The 22,205-nt window shown below is 31.0% G+C and overlaps 2 protein-coding genes across 4 annotated transcripts in view; one reads left to right on the top strand and one right to left on the bottom strand.

The window, feature by feature from the left end:
* aimp1a (aminoacyl tRNA synthetase complex interacting multifunctional protein 1a) overlaps window positions 1–1,201 on the bottom strand; it is a 14,551-nt gene extending 13,350 nt beyond the window's left edge. The window contains exons 1-2 of one of the 3 annotated variants that reach the window (XM_073842294.1): window positions 1,096–1,177; window positions 966–1,018 (exon numbers count right to left, since the gene is read on the bottom strand). Coding sequence is in view for 1 of the 3 variants with exons in the window: in XM_073842292.1 (XP_073698393.1) it covers window positions 1,096–1,097 (2 nt within the window). In the remaining 2 variants the exon portion in view is untranslated. Of the gene's footprint in view, window positions 1–965 lie in introns of all 3 variants that reach the window. The other 2 variants (XM_073842292.1, XM_073842293.1) reach the window with 2 other exon arrangements.
* An 8-nt stretch (window positions 1,202–1,209) lies between these two features.
* The window catches only part of tbck (TBC1 domain containing kinase), a 70,683-nt gene continuing 49,687 nt past the window's right edge, over window positions 1,210–22,205 (top strand). Inside the window, exons 1-20 of the mRNA XM_073842291.1 lie at window positions 1,210–1,354; window positions 1,659–1,877; window positions 5,292–5,364; window positions 8,685–8,799; window positions 10,049–10,122; window positions 10,639–10,780; window positions 12,859–12,919; window positions 13,009–13,070; window positions 13,458–13,519; window positions 15,229–15,377; window positions 15,486–15,624; window positions 15,764–15,863; window positions 17,010–17,059; window positions 17,172–17,301; window positions 17,638–17,736; window positions 18,020–18,082; window positions 18,374–18,500; window positions 20,167–20,217; window positions 20,330–20,413; window positions 20,840–20,925. Of these exons, the coding sequence (XP_073698392.1) occupies window positions 1,685–1,877; window positions 5,292–5,364; window positions 8,685–8,799; window positions 10,049–10,122; window positions 10,639–10,780; window positions 12,859–12,919; window positions 13,009–13,070; window positions 13,458–13,519; window positions 15,229–15,377; window positions 15,486–15,624; window positions 15,764–15,863; window positions 17,010–17,059; window positions 17,172–17,301; window positions 17,638–17,736; window positions 18,020–18,082; window positions 18,374–18,500; window positions 20,167–20,217; window positions 20,330–20,413; window positions 20,840–20,925 (1,860 nt within the window). The 5' untranslated portion in view covers window positions 1,210–1,354; window positions 1,659–1,684. The remainder of the gene's footprint in view (window positions 1,355–1,658; window positions 1,878–5,291; window positions 5,365–8,684; window positions 8,800–10,048; window positions 10,123–10,638; window positions 10,781–12,858; window positions 12,920–13,008; window positions 13,071–13,457; window positions 13,520–15,228; window positions 15,378–15,485; window positions 15,625–15,763; window positions 15,864–17,009; window positions 17,060–17,171; window positions 17,302–17,637; window positions 17,737–18,019; window positions 18,083–18,373; window positions 18,501–20,166; window positions 20,218–20,329; window positions 20,414–20,839; window positions 20,926–22,205) is intronic.

Below are 22,205 nucleotides of genomic sequence, written 5' to 3'. Positions count from 1 at the left end.
GAAAGGTTTTGATCCACTTCGAATGTTGACTACTGTATATATATATATATATATATATATATATATATATTATCATAATAATTTATGATGTATTATTATTAATTATATATAATTCAGTATTCAGTAGTTAACATGAACTAAGAATGAACAATACTTCTACAGCATTTATTAATCGTAGTTAATATTTTCTAGCATTTACTAATGCATTATTAAAATCACAAGTTGTGCTTGTCATCATTAGTTAATGCACTGTGTACTAACACAAACAAACAATGAATGACTATTTTTATTAACTAACATTAACAAAGATTAATAAATAGTGTAGTCAATGTATTGTTCGTTATTCATTCATGTACAAATGACATCTTACAGTAAAGTGTTACCAATTATTTATTTACTAAGGTTAAGATCTGTACAACAAACTATGCCAATTTTAAGGTGACAATTCTGGGGATCTGATTATCCGCACATTTATGACACTTATTAACATTTACAACATGCTTATGATTTTTCAAAGTAGGTTGTGTTTTGCTCAAATTAAACAAGATGAAGGCTTTTCACAGCAAACACAGTATAACTATGCAATATGATATGAATAATATTAATTTCAGTGATTCGTGCATGGTGGCATTTTAGATGTTGACTTGTTCAGAACAAGTGAATGAACCTGTTTGACAGACCATATATAGCAAGTGAAAGTAAAAGAAAGACAGAAAGCAATCCATTAAAGAAATATTAATTTCTTAGTAAATTGCAATAAACGTTAAAATAACAATTAAGGGAGAAATAACAATTATAACTGTTGTCACTTTTTTTAAACTTTTAAAGCTAATGTCAACGCAAGGATGGAAATGTAACTATAATGTGCTATAGGATGTTTTTTTTAGTAGGGATATTCATACAGAAGGAATATCATGACTCATGATGAAAGTATTAATGTCTTTAAATATAGATACACTGCTGACCTTCACTTCACAGTCGGTTTTCACAGCACATCTGTCATCCAGCTCGACTGTAACTACATTCCTTACACGTTACATATACAAATAAACAATACTCATAAACTAAAACATCAATGCGGGCTAAACTACTCACATAAAACTGCAACCGTATGTTTCTTTGCTTTAAAAGCCACACGCTGCACACTCGGCTCTTTCCGGCGTCGTGGGATGATGACGCCACGGTCACGCGTCGTTCAGCTGTTCGCCGGCGCGGGATAAACACGCCAGCCCGCGTTCAGATGTGTACAGTCGCCGGAAGACTAAACTGATCTCTCAAAATTACAAATAAATATCAGAATATTATAAATGAACACTTGAATCAAATGGAGCAGTCTTTCATTTCAGACAAACAGGTATGCCACTGATTTTATCTTCCGTTTGTCAAGCACGAGCGTCAGCAATCACGAACGTTACAGTATATTTGAATGAAATATTGTAACCGTCAATACGAAATATGGAGTTATGCTGTAAGATAAAATACACATTTTTTAGTGTTATGATTAATCTAGGATCTCCTGTTTTATATTTATTAACACACATGACACTCCTGAGAATTTACCACAATTTTACTGTTGTTACACTAACTATATTTAATGGCTAGTAATGAACAGAAGTAATTTATAACAATTTCTGTATGCTATGTCTTCCCCATGTCAGTGTGTTTGTTGAGCATCAGGTGAGTCATGCAGCCCCTTAGAGATGCGGAGCTGGGGGCCTCCACCTTCTTTGCCTCTCCTCTTCCTCATGACGTGTGTGGCAGCAATGGTCTTCCTCTCACCCCCAACTCCATCAAGATCCTAGGACGCTTTCAGATCCTCAAGACCATCACCCATCCCAGACTGTGCCAATATGTGGACATCACCAGAGGGAAGCATGGTATGATGGCTTTCTTGCTTTATTTATTATCACTTGGCCATATTGACGGCGCAGAATGTAAACAATGCCACCGAAACTAACAGAACTCACAAGTTTTGCTGATTATTGCTTTTGAAAATAGTCAATTATTGCCATGTTTTGGGCTGTAATATTTAGTCGGACCGAGAAAAACAAAACAAAACAAAAGGAGTTTGTGGTTGGCCAAACTGAACCAGGATTTCCAGGGCAAACCGTGTTTGTTCTGATCATTTCCGGTTTAGGTAGGTGAAATATTTGGCTAATATCTTAATCAATACTGCTTGCGTATCTTAACCACCTATTAACTTTTGTATTTCAAAATATTGTGCCCTTTCCTGCTTACTACGTCCTTCTCTATATGATTTAGCAGCTACCACATTTTTGTCCCATGGTTTAGACCAGGAGTTCTCAACTCTGGCCCTCGAGGTCCATTTTCCTGCAGAGTTTAGCTCCAACCCTAATCAAACACTCATGAACAAGCTAATCAAGCTCTTCATCATTACTAGAAAGTTACAGGCAGGTGAGTTTGATCAAGGTTGGAGGTAAACTCTGCAGGAAAGTGGACCTCGAGGGCCAGAGTTGAGAACCTCTGGTTTAGACAGCAGAAAAATGTATTCAGTAGTACATTAACCATGCAGTCAATGCTGTTGTTAACATATGAGTATCTCCAACATGGTGGCACATCCTGGTAACTACTCACACTGAAAAATAAACCTCTATACAGATGGGTTTGCACTTACGTCAGTTCAGGGTTGGTTCAGTTAAGTAAATGTCATTCATTATGAAACAAGCTTAGTTTGGCTATAAGCCGCTCTACTGAAGACAGCAGTGTTGATATTCAACTTGAGTCAGTTCAGCGTTGATTCAATTTGGTTTAATAACATTGTCTATGTTGCAAAATGTATTCCTTAAAGAGCAGGCCATATGGTATTTTAAAATGTCTTAAAGGGATAGTTCACCCATAAATGAAAATTTATGTTTATCTGCTTACCCCCAGGGCATCCAAGATGTAGATGACTTTGTTTCTTCAGTAGAACACAAAATCAGTCTGTCAGTCATTTAATGGCAGTCAATGGGACCCACGGCTTTGAGAGTCAAAAAAACATACACAGACAAAGCCAAATTAAACCCCACAGCTTATGACAATACATTGAGGTCTTAACAAAACAATTGGTCTGTGCAAGAAACTGAACAGTATTTGTATATATTTTTTTACCTCTGATACATCGCAATGTCCAACTGTCCTGAGCACGTTCACAACAGCCGGCGCGTGGCGAAGAGCAAGCTACCATAAACATTGGTCGATGAAAAGTCAACACTCCTGGATGAGTTTGCGCAAGCAAACATAATCTTTTTAGTTTAGTTTAGCCGGCTGTTGCTCAGGACAGTTGGACATTGCGGTGGATCAGAGGTAAAAAAAATATGATATAAATACTGTTCAGCTTCTTGCACAGACTGATTAAGACCTCAATGTATCGTCACAAGCCGCAGGGGATTAATTTGGTTTTGTCTGGGTCTAAGCAGATATAACATCAAATTTTAATTTTTGAGTGAACTACCCCTTTAATATTGTGCTGGAGTCTCTTAAAACAGGTATAAATGCATCTCAGACAACATTTTAATTTTCTCAGAATATAAATTTAATATTAGAATCATTTTTGCAATGACTTCAAAACGATTCGTTCGAAGCAGTTCTGAGCTTAGGGTCTGTAAACCCCTCCCTTCCATAAGCCTACTCTACTCTGATTGGTCTGCTGGCCAAGTCTGTTGTGATTGGTCTTTCCATATACAATGCGTGTCAGAAACGAAGGGGCACCCCTGGCCTACATCAATCGACACATTTCTAGGAAGTAGTGGGTTCACAGCAAATTATCAGAATTATTTCAGTAAGACGGTAATATCATGCTTTACCTGGAAACCTAAAGCTGCACTAGGTATGCATCACATATTATTGCAGAAAACTTGAGCGCTCAATTGAAAATGTACACATAACGTATCAATTGTACTTACAGGTTGTGGTTCGGAGACGCTTGTGGAGTCGACTTTTTTTTTGAGAGAGAGATAATATCTTTATTTATCATGCACTTTTTTGATGAACAACTTTGCGGACGGTTTACATTGATAGATAGCTACATTACAAACTGCAAAAAATATATTTTTTCGAAAACTCATATGACCTGCTCTTTATTTCAAGTTTTTTCAACAAAGCAAGCCAAAGCTGAAACTCTATTAGGGTGAAATACTGCCCATCAGTAAATACAGTTTATTTCCTATAAATATCTAAAAAAAACAATGGCTATCTAGTAAATTTGTCACTACATTTTTTTTTTGTTTTAAGAAGTGCTTGTAGCAATGTTGTACCTTGTAAATAGTTTTGTTTGCTTGGTAACGTTTCATAATTGATGAACTCTGCAATATAGACAGTGTTTGAACTGATTTGAATCAACACTGAACTGAATTGACTTGAATATTAATATGTAGTGCTGAAATTGAAGTCTTTTCATTATTGATGAACTTGATGACATTGCTATTTTCCTCTTAATTACTGAAGCTGCTTTGAAACAATCTAAAGCACTATGTGAATAAAGTCATCTGATCATATTAGAGCTTTCTAGATCAAGAAATGTCTCTTATAGTTATAGCTGTTTATTGGACAACTTGTAGCGGAGACTTTAAAATCAAAAGAAATGCACACGTCACCTTTATATTGATGACACAGTTGTCACAGCACTTTTTTTGCAAAGTCATTAAGTTGAAATGTGTGCTTTTTCCTTTTCTTTTTAATACCTCACCAAATCTGGTTCTGTTTTCTGGTGCTCTCCAGAGTTTTTTATCTTAGCGATTTTTATCTTTGTGGTTTAATGCCATTATTCATGTGCGCATTCTGCCTGTGAGAATCGTTCTTTTTATCTTTAGCTGCTTTATGACTCTTAGCTCGGTATTTATCACGCACAATGCGCTTTGTATCATGCACACGTCCCCTATGAGAAGAGCCTCTGAGATCAATGCATGTGTATGCAAACACATGTGTTTGAAGTCCTTGTGACATTATGCGGATTTATTAGAGTTATAACTTTCTTTCATGTTTGAGAAATGACCTTAAATGCAGGTCATCATCTCGCTGGAGGGGGAATATTCATTTCGGAGGATATTGACTGGCTTATTAAAGCCAATTTTTAAGACGCTCTTCTTATTTATTTTCTTCACTATGTCAAATGGGAATAGTATGAACGTGATTTTTGGAGTGGTTGCAATTATAAAACAATAGTGTTTTTTGAAGATACTGTGACTTTTATTCGGACTTTTTTCTGTGCAAAAATGCTCCTGTAGCTCAAACAACAGAGGTTGTGTGTTTGACTCCCATGAACTCTTATTTGTCCTCTTGACATTTTGCAGAACGGCTGGTTATTGTAGCTGAGCACTATGAGAAGAGCTTAAAGGACCTTCTGAAGCAAGGGAAACCAGTCAGGTAACACATACATGATTTTAATGATGATCTGAACGTAATGCATACAGTTGAAAGTTTACATACCCCTTGCAGATTCTGCAAAATGTTAATTATTTGACCAAAATAAGAGGGATCATACAAAATGAATGTTATTTTTTAATTAGTACTGACTTGAATAAGATATTTCGCATAAAAGACGTTGTTTACATATAGTCCACAAGAGAAAATAATAATGTAAAAATGACTATGTTCAAAAGTTTACGTACAATCACTTGATTCTTAATACTGTGTTGTTACCTGAATGATCCACAGCTGTGATTTTTTGGTTTAGTGATAGTTGTTCATGAGTCCCTTGTTTGTCCTGAACAGTTAAACTGCCTGCTGTTCTTCAGAAAAATCTTTCAGGTCCCACAAATTCTTTGTTTTTTCAGCATTTTTAAATATAACCCTTTTCAACCATGTTCAAATGCTCCTGATGCTCCAGAAGAAAAAATGGAGCATTAAGAGCCAAAGGGTGAAAACTTTTTGAATTGAAGATCGGGGCAAATTTAACTTATTTTGTCTACTGGGGAACATGGAAGGATCTTCTGTAGCTTCTGAAAGGCAGTACTAAATGTGACCCTGGACCACAAAACCAGTCATAAGGTTAAATTTTACAAAACTTTGTTAGGATAGGACAATATTTGGCCGAGATACATCTATTTGAAAATCTGGAATCTGAGGGTGCAAAAAAAAAAAAAAGAGAAAATCACCTTTAAAGTTGTCCAAATTAAATTCTTAAAAATGCATATTACTAATCAAAAATTACATTTTGATATATTTACAGTAGGAATTTTACAAAAAATCTTCATGGAACATGATCTTTACTTAATTTCCTAATGATTTTTGGCATAAAAGAAAAATCTATAATTTTGACCCATACAATGTATTTTTGGCTATTGCTACAAATATACCCCAGCAACTTAAGACTGGTTTTGTGGTCCAGGGTCACAAATTAAAAAATATGATATTTAGGCAAAATAAGAAAAATGTACACATCTTCATTCTGTTTAAAAGTTTACACCCCAGGCTCTTAATGCATTGTTTTTCTTCTGGAGCATCAGTGAGTGTTTAAAACTTCTGTAATAGTTGCATATGTGTCCCTCAGTTGTCCTCAGTGTGAAAAGATGAATCTCAAAATTGAGATTGTTGGAAATGGTTCAAATACACAAAAATGCTAAAAAAAAAACAAAGAATCAGTGGGACCTGAAAGATTTTTCTGAAGAAAAGCAAGCAGTTTAACTGTTCAGGACCAACAAGGAACTCATGAACAACTATCACTAAACAAACAAACACAGCTGTGGATCATTCAGGTAACAACACTATCAAGAATCAAGTGTATGTAAACTTTTGAATGGGGCCATTTTTATAAATTCAACTTTTATTTTCTCTTGTGGACTATACTGCCCTCCAAATGCAAAGAGCAGTAACTACACATTTGGTCAAAATTGAGTTAAGGCTTAAAATGGGCTTTGTGACAACCGTTATGTCTTGTAGCAAAGTCTCCTGGTTCAATTCTGTCCCATTTCAGAGAAACAAGAGTCTCAAAATTGCAGTGACTACAAAATCCAAACTAATACCATATATGGTGTAAAAACTTTAAAGGCATTTTTCTCAGTTTCAGTGTTGGCGTAGTTACTGCACTTTGCCTTTGTAGGGCAGTATAGGTATACGTCTTTTATGTGAAATATCTTATTCAGGTCCGTACTAAATAAAAAATAACATGCATTTTGTATGATGTTTCCTATTTTGGTAAAATCATTAACATTTAGCAGATTCTGCATAGTGTATGTAAACCCTTGACTTTAACTGTATATAACTCTTCGCATATGGTCTTTATGCCTGACATTGCTGCAACTGCAGTTTTTGGTCAATTTACAGCAACACCATCAAATAAAAGCGTCTGTTTATTAAAATGGCATGAAACTAGTGATTCCAATAGTGATATACCATGGTATTACAATTTGGTACAATGTTATCCCAAGACCGTCGCAGTATTGCTGAAACAAGTATTTGAACAGTTCACACTCTCCATGACTTTATCATTTTTAATGTGTTCTACATCATCAGGTCAACGGACCCATTGCTTAATATTTGTGGCAGAGCTTTTTTTGTTGTTGCTCTGAGATCCATTAGTGGTTTGTATCTTCTCATGTGGAAGCCATTGACACTATTGTCAAATTCCTCATGTGGCCAGTTTTTGAAAGCTTTTCTTTTTTGAAAGCATTTGATCGTTGTGTGTTATCTTTGGACCATGCCATTAGGGCAATATGTCATATTAATATTGACACAAGTGGGTTCAGAGTGTAAGAAAATGATGATTGTTAATAGCAGTTGTAAATTGGGCCAGTGTGACAGCAGTTCACAATCAAAGACTTTTGCTGTAGATGGTATTTTACTGACAGAACATTACTAAAATTGACTTGAAAACAAGACAGGGGACAAAAATAGCTTATTGAAACCAGTAAAGCTTCCATTTTTTTAAGACAGTATATATAAAGCATTGAGTCACAGTTTCCTATCAGACCAGTCATGTCTAGTAATATTTTCACCACCCAGATTTTTCCAAAAGAATCATGTTTTTCATCATCCAGACTTTTCTACAAGGTCCTAGTCAGAAAAGGCAATGATGTACTGTTTTTAAAATATTTCTGTTCCATAATAAAGCATTGATTGGTTTTTTTCCTCCTTCAAAAAGCACTAAGAAACCATCCCACTTTTGTTTATTAAATGACATAAACTTTTTGTACCCATAGGGGATTTGTTTTTGAGGTCAGAGTGACCCAGCTGCTTGTGTTTGTATATGCACTCTGTTTGTCCTCTGTGTCTTCAATTAAAAGCAGACCAATGCAGCTCTTTTTTTTTCATTTTCATCAATCATCATGTTATTAAGCACAGAAATATCTGTTTGAGTAAAAATCCCAGTAACTGATTGATTGTAGCGGTGACTGAACAGCTCAGATTGCATATTCATGCTGTTGTTGTTCTGCCATCTACTGTCTAAATCAGACATTTTATTATGAATTAATGGCACTTCATAATTGTTTTGATTGTTTTTGCCTACTGTGTACCATTGGATTATGACTCATCCATATTCATTTAAATATTTTTAGATTTTAACTTCATGTGTTTTTACTTCAACATCATTTTTAGGAGTGTTAAAATGTATTTTTTTTGTGATCCTTCATGATCAGGTTTTTATTTCAGGGGATGTGATAAATTGTTTAGCATGGATATATGGTTTTAATATCATTTAATAAGTTTAATTTTTCAAGATTTCAAGATGTTGTTGTTTCTCTTAGTCCAGAGAAGGTGCTACAGGTTGCCTATGAAGTGCTGGAGGGCTTGGAGTTCATGAATAAACATGGCATGGTGCATCGCGCTTTGTCTCCCAACAATGTTCTCCTGGATCGTGAGGTATGTGGAAACACAGACATATATTGAGAACTCACAGAGAAGCTGAATAATGTAAAAAAGTATTTGGGTTGACCAGCTTGTTTTATTTTTAATTTTTATTTTTTTATTTAACATTTAAAAATATATATATTTTATTTTATATTATTTTTTTATTTTATTTTATACTATTTTATTTAACTTGGGGTTGACCTATTTATTTTACATTTTATTTTATTTTATTTTTTAAAATGTAATTTATTTTATTATTTTTTTATTATTATTATTTAACTTGTAATTGTTTGGGGTTGACAAATTCCTCAAATTTAAATTAATTATATTTTATTTTACTTGTAATTATTTTGGGGTTGACCTGTTCCTCAAATTTTATTTTATTTTACTTTTTGTTTTGTTATTTTTATTTTTATTTTTTAATTTAATTTATTTGAATTTATTTAATATATTTTTTTTAAAATTGAACTTTAATAATTGTTTGGGGTTGACAAATTCTTCAAATTTTATTTTATTTGACTTGTAATTATTTGGGATTGACCAATTCCTCAAACTGTATTGTATTTAATTTTACTTTTTAATTTAATTTTAATATTTCCTTTAATTTAATTTTATTTTACTTGTTATTATTTAGGGTATTTTTAACTGTATTGATTTATTTAACTTCTTATTGTTTGGGGTTGACAAATTCTTCAAATTTGATTTCATTGGATTTTAATTAATTGTTTAAATTAATTTAATTTAATTTTATTTTATTTTATTTTATTTGGGGTTAACCAGTTCCTTAAATTTTGTTTTAATTTTTTTATTTTATTTATTTAATTATTATTTTTATTAATTGTATGTATTCATTTATTTTATTTAACTTGCAATGGTTCTGGGTTGACAGTTCTCTTATTTAATTAAATTAAATTAAATTTATTTTATTTTATTTTATTTTATGTAATTCTTTATTTTATTTTATTTTATTTTATTTTATTTGTAATTTTTCCAATTCCTCAATTATTTTATTTTATTTGATTTTATTTAGATCCAAAACTATAATTGTTGCTCAAACATTTACTAATAAAATTATTCATAGGAGCTATGTACTAAATAAATTGATCATTCTGACAAACTGTACGTCACTGTTAATGTTTGTTGGGTTTATTTAAAAACATTAAGCACAATCAAACTGTTAGAATGATATCAGAATTAATATTGTATGGTGATGTGCTTTCAGCTTGCTGTTGCAATAAAATGTTCTTTTACAAATCAACAGGGTAAAGTGAAGCTGGCCAAATTCGGCCTGTATCATATGACCGACCACGGAGCAGATGTTGACTTTCCTATTGGGTACGTCATTCAGCCATAATGTTTTCCATTTGTTTCGTGATCTAACATATTCCTCAAAATGAAACTCACGTGCTTTGGAGTCTATATAAGGGTCCAGATAACATCTCGCCATCATTATAGCAGAGCAGAAAGTCAGGGTGAGCTTTAAATCTTGTGTGCCGTCTTTTTAAGATGCAACCGAAGCGTCAGCCTTTCATAGAAAAAAAAGATCAATGGGTCACGCTGTACTCTGGTAATAAAGAAAGATGAACTAACATTAGATGTGCATCATTCTGGCCCATCTTTGTGTTGATCAAAAGCAGATCCTGGATATCAAAGCAGCTTCCTTATGCGGTATCATTAATAACAGCTGAGTGGCACAACTAGGAGCCCTCATGTTCTCAGAGTCCCTGTCTTATAATATCCGGTTGTGATTTGGGTTTTGTGGGACATGTTTTTTGTTATCTGTCATCACACATCTGCACTCCGCAAGACCTTTCCAACACCTGTGTCTTCTGTTCCTCTGTGTTTCCGTAGGTATCCATCTTACCTGCCTCCAGAGGTTATTGCTCAAGGCTGTTTCTGTTCCAGCGACCCCTCCATCATTGAGGCCCCGCTTCCTTCAGGGCCCAAAACAGACATTTGGTCTCTCGGGGTGCTTCTGTTTGAACTCTGTGTGGTACGCTCTCTGAGTTTTCATTGATTCTGCTCAACAAGGACTGAACAGAGTTTTACATTAATGCAAATTGTTTCTTTTCTCCCAAGATATGAATAATTTATGATGTTACTGTACATATATTGTGTATGTTTTAACAAAAACATGTCCACAAGGCTTTACTTAGTTACATGTTATGCATATTTATCAGTCACAGTCAAGCTTATAAATGCCTTTTTTTCCCCCCAAATCATCCATTGGTTGTGAATGTGGTCGATTGCAAAATGTTAGAAAGGCGATTTAAATGCTTTTTCTAAATACTTACTAAATACTTTTGTAGCTTGAAATGCACTGAATATTGAATCATTTTTAAATATAATATATGCAATGTCCAATTGTAAACATACAATTAAATTATTTTAGTATTATGTATATATTATATATCACTTTTAATATTATTTTAACTTTAGTTAAATTTGATGTATTTTTCTGTTGTTTTTCCTTTCATTCGTTTTTTTAATTATTACTGTTTAGGGTTTATTTATTCATTTAAAAACGTGAAAAAAATGTGAAATATGAATTAACAATAATAACAAGTTTAGGTTTTTAATCTAATATTTTTATATTTGAAACAAATGGTTAAACTTAATTTCAGTTAACTTAAACTTAACTTAATCAACCTAAAATGGTTTTATTATGAATTTGAAAAAAAAATTAAATGAATTTGAAATTACACTAATAACATTAGAAATATGTTTAGGTTTAGGTTTATTAGATTTTATTTTTAATCTGAAATTTTTATAGTTAAAAGGAATAGTTCAACTTAATTTCAATTAACAAAAATGTTTTAATATGAATTTGAAAAAAAAAATGAATTTGAAATGACACTAATAACATTAGAAATAGGTTTAGGTTTATTAGATTTTATTTTTAATCTAATATTTTTATAGTTAAAAGGAATAGTTCAACTTAATTTCAATTAACAAAAACTAATATGAATTTGAAAAAAATGTAAAAAAAAAAAAATGAAATGACACTAATAACATTAGAAATATGTTATTAATCTAATAGGTTTTTAATCAATTTTTTATTAGATTTTATTTTTTTCATAGCTCATTTTAATCTCAATTAACAAAAATGATTTAATATGAATTTGAAAAATCTAACATTTTTATCAGTTGAAATAAATAGTTACAATTAATTTCAATGAACAAAAATGTTTTACTATGAATTAAAAAAAAAGGATGTGATTTTTTTTTTTTTTGAAATTTCTGATAACATTAGAAATATGTTTTGGTTTTTAATCAAATTTGTTTAATTTGTATTAAATTTTATTTATTTAAATTAAAATAAATAGCTTAACTTAATTTTAATGTTAATTTTTTATATGAATTCAAATGAATTTTTAAATGAATTTGAAAAAAAAGAAAAAATTTGAAATAAATAGTATAACGTTATTAGATAAAGATTTTTAATCCAATATTTTTATTAGACTTTATTTTTTTTTATCTAATATTTTTTTTATAGTTGAAATAAATAGCTCAACTTTTCTTTTTAATTTAACACATTTTTTTATATGAATTTAATTTATAATGAAATTAATTTAAAAAATGTGAAAATTAGAAATATGTTTGGGTTTCTAATCTTATATTTTTATTAGATTTTATTTTTAATCTAATATTGTTATAGTTGAAATCAATAGTTTAGCTCGGTTTCAAGTAACAAAAATGTTTTAATATAAATTTGAAAAACAAAGTAAAATAATTTTTAAAAATTGTTGAAAAAAAAATGTGAAATTCAAATTAACATCAGAATTTTAAGTTTTTAATCTAAGATTTTTTATTAGATTCAGTTTTTATTTTCAATCCAATATTTTTATAGTTGAAAAAAATAGTTTTACTTTAGCTTCACTACAATTAACAAAATGTTTTAACAGTTTTAGTTTTAGTAAATAATAATAACCATTCCAGGCCAGAAGAAATGTTAACTAAAAATTGTAAACAAACTTTAATGTTGGCTTAGTCGCTTTAAAAAAAGGAAAACTGTGAACACAGTGATTTTACATTTACTATTGATGTCATGTGACTTATGTTGTCCAATAGGGAAGGCAGATTCTACAGAACATTGATATTAGTGAGAGAATGAAGTTCATCATCACCTTAGGTAAGTTCATGTTTATTCTATGTCACATTATTATGTCTATTTTGTGTTGTAATGTATTTTACCATAGGAAAACCCTATTGTTTCTACAGGATGCATGGACGACATAATCACTGTTCTTGCAGAGGAACACGGATGCTTGGATACAATTAAGGTAAGTTTGCTCATCGTAATGGAGAGGCTTTGATCTTTGCACTTCACATTCCTTGCAAAGATATTTGATTAAGTTTTCTTTTTTTCTAAACCTTTTACTGCCGGACAGAAAAATACTAATCAGTGTCATGGTAGGAAATGCTTTATCTCAGTGGTTTCATCTCAAAGGAATTTTACTTTAAAAGGTTTACTTTGAAACCTCTCAGATAAACTCTTCTTAGCTTGACGCTGAACGCTCACTGGTCGTACGGCTAATGTTTTCCAAATGTCCTCATAAAACTTCACTTTTCACTGGGGTTTATGGCATGAATGACAGATAGTGCTGATTTATCAGCTTTTGGAGGGGTTTGATGCTTTAATAATATTCTTGTCTCTGTCTTTTTCCCAGGAGCTGCCTGAAAATGTGCAGGCTTTATTGAGGAAATGCCTGACGTTTCTCCCTTCAAAAAGGTTATCTACAGTATTTAGCCTTTTATCATTTTCGTCATATTCATAAAAAGAAACTCTCTCTTAACTTCCAAAGTGTTTCATGCAGTCAGAAGGGACAGTTTGGCATTGTCATTATGCAATAAAATCTCTTGAGTACAGTCTTAAACTTGACCAGTTATTTTACCAATAATTTTATTATTTAAATTCTTTGTAGGGATGGGCGATATCGTTATAAAATGATATTAAATATATTGCATCTCAATACTTATTTTTTTTAAACACACATTTGTACTACTTTAGAATATAGATGTGCAGCAGAGATACTATTATAGTTGTTATTAATTAATATAAAATAACTAATATTATATACATTATATGTAATTATATATTTTCAGAATTTTAGGAAAAGTTAGTTTAATCCGTGTAGATAATGTTTTATTTTTTTAATTGTATGTTCACAATTATCTTCAATATTTAGTGAATAATTAGGATTTGGGTTAATGTTGAATATTGTAGACAATTTTTTTTTTATGTTGTACATTTACAATTATCTTCAACATTTATATGTACATTTATGATTTAGCTTTATATTGACTTATTTAAAAAATAAATGCATAAAAATGTGACAGTATTTTAATTTGTTTTAATTAAAGTTTGTACATTTACGATTTTCTTAAATATTGAGATTTATAATAAGGATTCAGGTTTATATTGAGTTTATTTTTTTATGTTGTGCATTTACAATTTTTTCAACATTTCAAAGTCTTTAACATTTAGATTTAAAATTGTAAAAAAAAAACTACTAAAATAAATGTGTATACATACATTATATGTAATTATATAGGATTTTTCTGAATTTTAGGAAAAGTTTGTTTAATCAGTTATGTCATATTGTAGATAATATTTTTTAGTGTGCATTTACAATTTTTGGGGGTTTATTTTTTTATGTTGTACATGTTGTACATTTTAATTTATTTAAATGTAATTTATTTTGTACATTTACGATAATCTTAAATATTGAGATGTATAATAATGATTCAGGTTTATATTGGGTTTATATATATATTTTTTTACATTTTTTTTATGTTGTGTATTTACAATTATCTTCAACATTTAGATATATAATTACGAATTGGGTTTATATTAAATTATTTTTTAAAAATGCATAAAAATGAAATGTTATAATATTATATTCTATATTCATTTTCATGTTTAGTTAATTTTTGTACAGATCAGTTAGATTTTGAATTTATTTTGTTTGGCGTTTTTTCCATTATCACTATTTAGGTTTAATTTACTTTTATGTGAGTTTTAATTTTAGTTCAGTTTTAGTTTTTTATTTATGTTATTTCCAGAATAAGTCTTCAGAATCAAGTTAAACTTAGCAAGTTAAACTAAATTAAAATTATATTTTATTTCAAGTAAGCTTGCTTTCAAGTAATTGAATTATCACATTATTAAAATTGATTTACTTAATATTGATACTACTTACACATACAGTATGTGAATAAACATTTTATTTTATTTCAGTTAGGATTTACTTTGTTTCAAGTAACATTTTTTTTGTTTTACTTTTAGTTTTTAATAAATAGAAATTTCCACACAGGGATTTTTGTAAAAGAGTTGTTTGCTTTGGTCTATTTGAACACGTTGAAAATGAATGCGTATAATGTGTGAGTAATAATTAATAATTATTATTAATGTCTTCGCTAATTGTTCTTGTCCTTCAGACCCACCCCGGCCGAGCTTCTGGGAGACTCTGTGTTTGAGGTCGTTTCCTGTCAGTACACACCCTACCAGAGCCCTGTGCGTCTGTTCGCTGCCTCCCCGCGCTGTGCTCATTTACAGCTTCCCGAGGACATCAGTGAACTTTGTAAAGGTTGGGGTGCCTAGATTTCACATTACGAAGTCTTGAAAATAGTTTTAATGACCATTAAAAAGTATCTTCTAAAAATAGTGTTAATGACTGGGCCGCTGTGATGTGCAGATGATGGCGAGAACTACCTGGCAGAGAGAGCCATAGACGAGGTGTATCACCTGTGGTGTCTGGCAGGAGGAGACCTGGAGAAAGAGCTGACCAATCAAGAGATCATCCAGTCAAAACCTCCCATCTGCACGCTTCCCAAGTACTTACTCATCTATGATCCCCACGTATCGCCAGCTTTAGAATCAGCTTCACAACTGTTTCAGTGTGCAGAATAAATCATCTGTTTTAAATGGCTGTTTGCGTTTATATAGAGCTTGTCAAATGTGTTTGCTTTTCAGGTTTATTTTGGAGGATGGTGAGTCTTTTGGTCAAGGCCGTGACAGAAGTTTCCTCCTTGATGACACAACTGTGACTCTCTCTCTTAATCAGCTAAAAAATGTAAGAGTGTTCGTTTGCTCATATAAGCCATTAAATGCAAAATTGTAAACATAAAAGTCAAAAATATTTAGATAATATTTAATTTTTTATTGCACACTTGTGATTATCCTCAATATTTAGATATGTAATTAATATTGGGTTAATATTGAATATTGTAGACTATATATATATATATATATATATATATATATATAATTTTTTTTTTTTTTGATTATACATTTTTGATTATCTTAAATATTTACATGTAGAATTAAGATTTTGGTTTATGTTGAATATTGTAGACAATATTTAATTTTTTTTATGGTGTACATTTACGAATACCTTCAGCATTTATAATTATCATTTGGGTATATATTGAATATTGTAGTCAGTATTTACTTCTTACGTTCTTCATTTATCTTCAAAATTAAATATAAAATATATGTATTTTTTAATAATACATTTAAAATTAAAAATTAAAATTTGGGTGTATATTAAATATTGTTTTTTTTAAATATTATTTTTGTAGATATTGTACATGTACAATTATCTTCAACATTTAGATGTACAATTAAGATATATTTATATTGAATATTGTTGACAATACTTTTTTATATTGTACAATTACGATTATTTTCAACATTTATATATATAATTATAACATGGGTTTATATTGAATATTTTAGACAATATTTAAATTTTTATTGTACATTTAGATTATCTTCAACATTTAAATGTATAATCAAGATGTGGGTTTATATTGAATATTATAGACAATATTTAATTTTTTTATTGTCCATTTACGATTATTTTAAATATTTAGATGTATTATTAAGATTTGGGTTAATATTAAATATTGTGTAGAACATTTCAACTTATTTAATGTAATTCATTGTTATTTATTTTATTTTTATTGTACTTTTTACGATTGTCTGACATTTGGAAGGTTTTATATTGAGTTTATATAAAATTGGTTTATATTTAATCATTTTTAAAAAAAAAATGAAACATCTGAAGCCTTCTTTTTTTAAATTTTTGTTTACAAATATAGTTGTTGAAGTTGTGAAAGTTTTACGGCTAAATCTGAACAATATTGCACCTTTTTTAACAAATACAAAAAAAGCTTGTGAGTTGAGATACTAAAACACTGCTAATCTCTCGTTCTAGAGGCTGAAGGACGTTGCAGGAGAGACATACTATCCGCTATTAGAAGATGAGTAAGGAATCATCTCTTATTCATTAGCTCTCATTTTGTGTTCAGTATTCTGGTGTGTTTGGCAGCAGTCCGTGTCTGTCTGATGCTATAGAAATGTCCCGTGTGTCCCGCAGGCAATCCAGCCTGCCTCAGTCTAACAGCAGTAATGAACTGTCTGCCACCGTCACACTGCCCCTCATTATCCGGGAGAGAGACACCGAGTACCAGCTCACCCGCATTGTCCTCTTCGACAGACTGCTCAAGGTCCTTTAGACACACACACATTCGCACACAGTTTCTCAAAATGACCATAAGAATAGCTGATGAAATCACCTCATGACGAATGTCCACCCACAGAAAAAATGGTTCATTAAGAGTCAAAACGAAGTGCTGATTTTTATCTAAAAGTTGCTGTTGAGTTCAGTGCTAAGATTTAGATTAATAAAAATTAATAAAAAAATTTGGTGATGGTGATTGCAGAACCCCTGATGTTGAGTAATAATTTATAGTATATCGGTTTAATAGACTTCATCAGCTCGTAAAATGAGTTTTAACATCACTGGAATTAATTCCATAAATGTGTTCCGCATTAATTTTTAGGCGTATCCCTACAAGAAGAACCAGATCTGGAAGGAGGCGAGGGTTGATATTCCTCCTCTTCTGAGGGGTCTGGCCTGGGCAGCTTTATTAGGAGTTGAGGTACACACAAATACTGCATATACTCCAAGGAATATTTTGTAATTGTTTAGCAATAGACATTTTATGACCGTTTTTATAGGAAACTGTGGGCTGATTTGCTTTAGAGTTTGCCAGCTAAAAAGCATGCAGGTCATTAATGGACTATTGAATTGCTGTATTTGCACGACGTGTGCTATCAATCAAATTCTGACATAAATTCAATGCACATTTCACTTTAAAGCAATGCATTTTAATACTAAACATGCCTTTTAGGGAAACATTTACAACTTATATATTCCCACAGGGTGATATCCAATCAAAATATGATGGCATCGATAAGGACACGCCCATCCCCACTGACAGACAGGTGAGAATCTTTTCCATGTGTTTAATAGTCTTCGCACTGATTGAGGGTATTGAAAAGCTGAATAATTCATCAGCCTGTTGAATAATTCACCTTGTTTGTGAAGTGCCTGTCTTCACCTTTAAGCCTTGTTAAGATTTGACTATCCACTGCTGAATATTTCAAACGATCCTGGAGCGAACGGCTCTGACAGAGACCTCCTCGCCCTCTTCGTCTCTCATCTGAGTTCATTTAAGGCTGCAGATTTTATGCATTGGATGCTTCATACAGCCTTCGTTGTCTTTTGTCATGCAGATCGAAGTGGATATCCCTCGCTGTCACCAGTACGACGAGTTGCTGTCGTCACCTCAGGGTCACATCAAGTTTCGGCGGGTGCTCAAAGCTTGGGTGGTTTCTCATCCGGATCTGGTTTACTGGCAAGGTGATGGAGCAATGCTTGGGTGGGGTTACATGCACGGTTTTGCTTTCTGCCACTAGATGGCACCAAAGACTCATTGTTTCTTCAGGATGCACACTGTTTGATAAAGATAACAGATGAAATCAAATGCGTGCACTGATGTGATTTATGAATGTCTCTGTGGGTGAGTCTCACGAAAACACATCTGGGTCATATTTGACCCTTGAATATTAAGAAATTATATTTTCTGTACAGAAAACTAAGCTTATTTTTAGGAATATCAAGGTGATTTTCATTATGTTGTTTATTAGCATTACAGTTCTAGTGGCATGTAATTGCTCAGTATATTCTCATTACTTGATTTAACAACAGCAATAAATAAGTAAATCAATTAATTAAAGCCATTTAATTCATTACCGAAGTGTGCAAATAAATTAAAGTTTAAATAATAACTAATTTTATTTTGTGTGTAGTAAATTAGTTCTTTTTTTAGAGTATTTTCAGGTTGTTTTATTTGAATCCAACTCATTTTTTCCAGTTCTATTTATTCTGAATAATCATTTTCATTACTGTAATAAAGTGTTAATTTTCATAACTATAATTATAGGCAGTACAACAATTTTTACCATATAATACACTACCAGTCAAAAGTATTTGAACAGTAAGATTTTTAATGTTTAAAGAAGTCTCTTCTGATCACTAAGTCTGCATTTATTTGGATTTAAAGTACTGCAAAAACAGAAATATTTTTACTGTTTAAAATAGCTGTTTTCTATTTGAATATATTTTAAAATGTAATTTATTCCTGTGATTTCCAAGCTGTTTTTTAGCATCATTACTCCAGTCACATGATTCTAAACTATTATGATTTTCTGCTCAAAAAACATTTAAGTTAAAAACCATAGTAGAATTAAAGTAGAATTTTTTGATGAATAGAAAGTTCACAAAAACAGCATTTATCTGAAATAGAAATCTTTTGTAAAATTATAAATGTTTTTTATTATCACTTTTGATCAATTTAAAGCATCCTTGCTAAATAAAAGTATAAATTTATATCATTTCTGTTCCCCCAAAAATATACTGACTCCAAGCTTTTGAATGGTATAGTGTATAATGTTACAAAAACATTTTATTTTAGATAAATGCTGATCTTTGGATCTTTCTATTCATCAAAGAATTCTGAAAAAAAAAAAAAAAAAAAAAAAATATATATATATATATATATATATATATAGATAGATAGATAGATGATGATGATGATGATAATAATAATAATAATAATAATAATAAATGTTTCTTGATATGCAGCAAATCAGCATATTAGAAGGACTTCTGAAGGATCATGTGACACTGAAGAATGGAGTAATGATGCTGAAAATGTTGTTTTGATCATAGGAATAAAATACATTTGAAAATACATTCAAATAGTTTTTAAACAGTTAAAATATTTTACAATATTACTGCTTTTGCTGTATTGTGGATCAAATAAATGCAGGCTTGGTGAGCAGAAGACTGGTAGAGTATAATTAAAAGAGTTCCTTTTTTCCTCTCTTTTTAATTCTTGTTTCTTTCTTTCTTACTAATTTGAAAATGTCACAATGCAAAAAAATCTCAATCCTCTTAAAAATAGGCTTTTTTATTTTAATGTATTTCTTGAATGTTTAATGTTCGTTTGATGTTTTTGCTGTAGGCTTGGATTCGCTTTGCGCACCTTTCCTCTATCTAAATTTCAACAACGAAGGTTAGATTTCTGGCTATTTTTGATGTATTAATTTATTCATTTTTTGACATTCTTCCTGATGTTAGTGCCTCTAGCTGAACTAACTCAGTCTTGTTATTATTTTTCCTCTCAGCTCTTGCGTATGCATGCATGTCGGCCTTCATTCCCAAATATCTGTACAATTTCTTTCTGAAGGACAACTCGCATGTAATACAAGGTGAGTTCAACTTTTTGTTCCTTCATACAGAACTACTGTACTAGATTGAAAGCGTGCAATTTTCAGAGCAGGCTAAAAAAAAGTACCCACATTTTATCAATTTACAGCATGCCCAATTTGTGTGGCAGTTTGCACATGGCTCCTTGCATTGCAGCTGTTTTATAAAAATCCTTTAAGTGTTTAAGGCTGTTACACTGCAGTGATTATCGCCATAAAAACTTAAAGGATTTCTTTAGCTTGACATTTGGGCATGTTTGTTGTTGCATTTGCTAGCTCAGCTGTCAGCACTTCAGGAGCAGAATTGCTTTGTTTTGCTCCCCGACTGAGCTTTGAGCAAAGTGTTTGTCCTGCCATGGGTGTAACGTGTTAAAAGTGTTTTTGGCCTGAGTACAAATGCCTGAATGCTCTTATTCTTCACTTCTCCAGAATATCTGACCGTCTTCTCGCAGATGATTGCGTTCCACGACCCCGAGCTCAGCAACCACCTGAACGAGATTGGATTCATACCTGATGTAAGTGTCTTCCTGAGATAAATTTTTCAAAAATGACATGAAATCACTTCAAACTCGAATCTAAACTGACACTGTATTTACTTTGCTACATGTCCCATGAAATCAATATTTTATTTTTGTGGCTTTTTTGTCATCTATGTGCTAGTTTACTCCTGAAAGTGTTTCTATTGGCAGAGCAAAAAAGTAACAGGAAACTAGTCAGAATGATCGATTTTTCTTTTATGTTAAAAGTCAATAGGATATTAAGTAAAGCTCATGTTCCATGAAGATATTTTGTAAATTTTCTACTGTTAATATATCAAAACTTCATTTTTGATGTCAAAAATTGTCAAAAATTAACCTTGTGACTGGTTTTGTTGTCCCGGATTACATATTCTGTCTAATGTGTAAGTAAGCAATGTGTTACTCAATATTAACTTATTGTTGCATTGAAGTAGTAAGAAATTTGATCATGTCCATAGCTCTTAATATAAGATGTAATAACGGAGAGTCTTACCGTAATAAAACACCAGTGAGTGAGGTTATTCATTGTATTTATAAAATACATCATTTAATTAATAAATAATTCAATTGATTTTTTTAATAATAGTACTAATATTTTATTATAACTAAATAGAGTTTCTGCAGATCTTAAAAAGGTCTTAAAAAGTCTCAATTTGCCCTTCCACAAATTAAGGCCTTAAGAGGTCTTAAATTGGCTTGAAAGTCTTAAATTTATAAAGTCATGGCGTTAAATGTTGCATGCACTGCAAAAATCATTATATTTGTCAGTATTTTTTGTTGCATAAAGTACATTTGTTCTATTTTCAGGTTTTATGTGACTCAAACTCATTTTCTAGTGTACAAATATATTAGTTTAAATAACTTTTGCATAAAATAAATTTGTTATACTTTCAGGTTATTTTGGGGTTATTTGTATATGAATCAAACTCATTTTCTCCCCCAGAATTCTCATTATTCTAATGCATATTTTTGCAGCTCCTTTTATTCTGATTAATATTTTTCATGGCATTTTCATTACTGTAAAACAGTGTTGATTTTCATAACTATAATTAGAGACACTATAACAAATATCACCATATAATTTAAAAAATAATTTTAACCTTATAATTACCTTTCTCACATTTTTTGTATTTTTCTAAATACTACATCTAACCTTTCTTAAATGGAGATACATTTACGTGAGATGCAAAATGAAGATATAAAGTCTTGTTTATTTTTAATCATAAATTCTCTTAATTTTGATTCACCTCTTATGTCCTATTGAATCTACCTTGATT

Source organism: Garra rufa, chromosome 6 (assembly GCF_049309525.1).
Source record: "Garra rufa chromosome 6, GarRuf1.0, whole genome shotgun sequence".
In the NCBI taxonomy this organism is placed as follows: Eukaryota; Metazoa; Chordata; class Actinopteri; order Cypriniformes; family Cyprinidae; genus Garra; species Garra rufa.
This window is presented reverse-complemented; position numbering and strand designations above follow the sequence as displayed.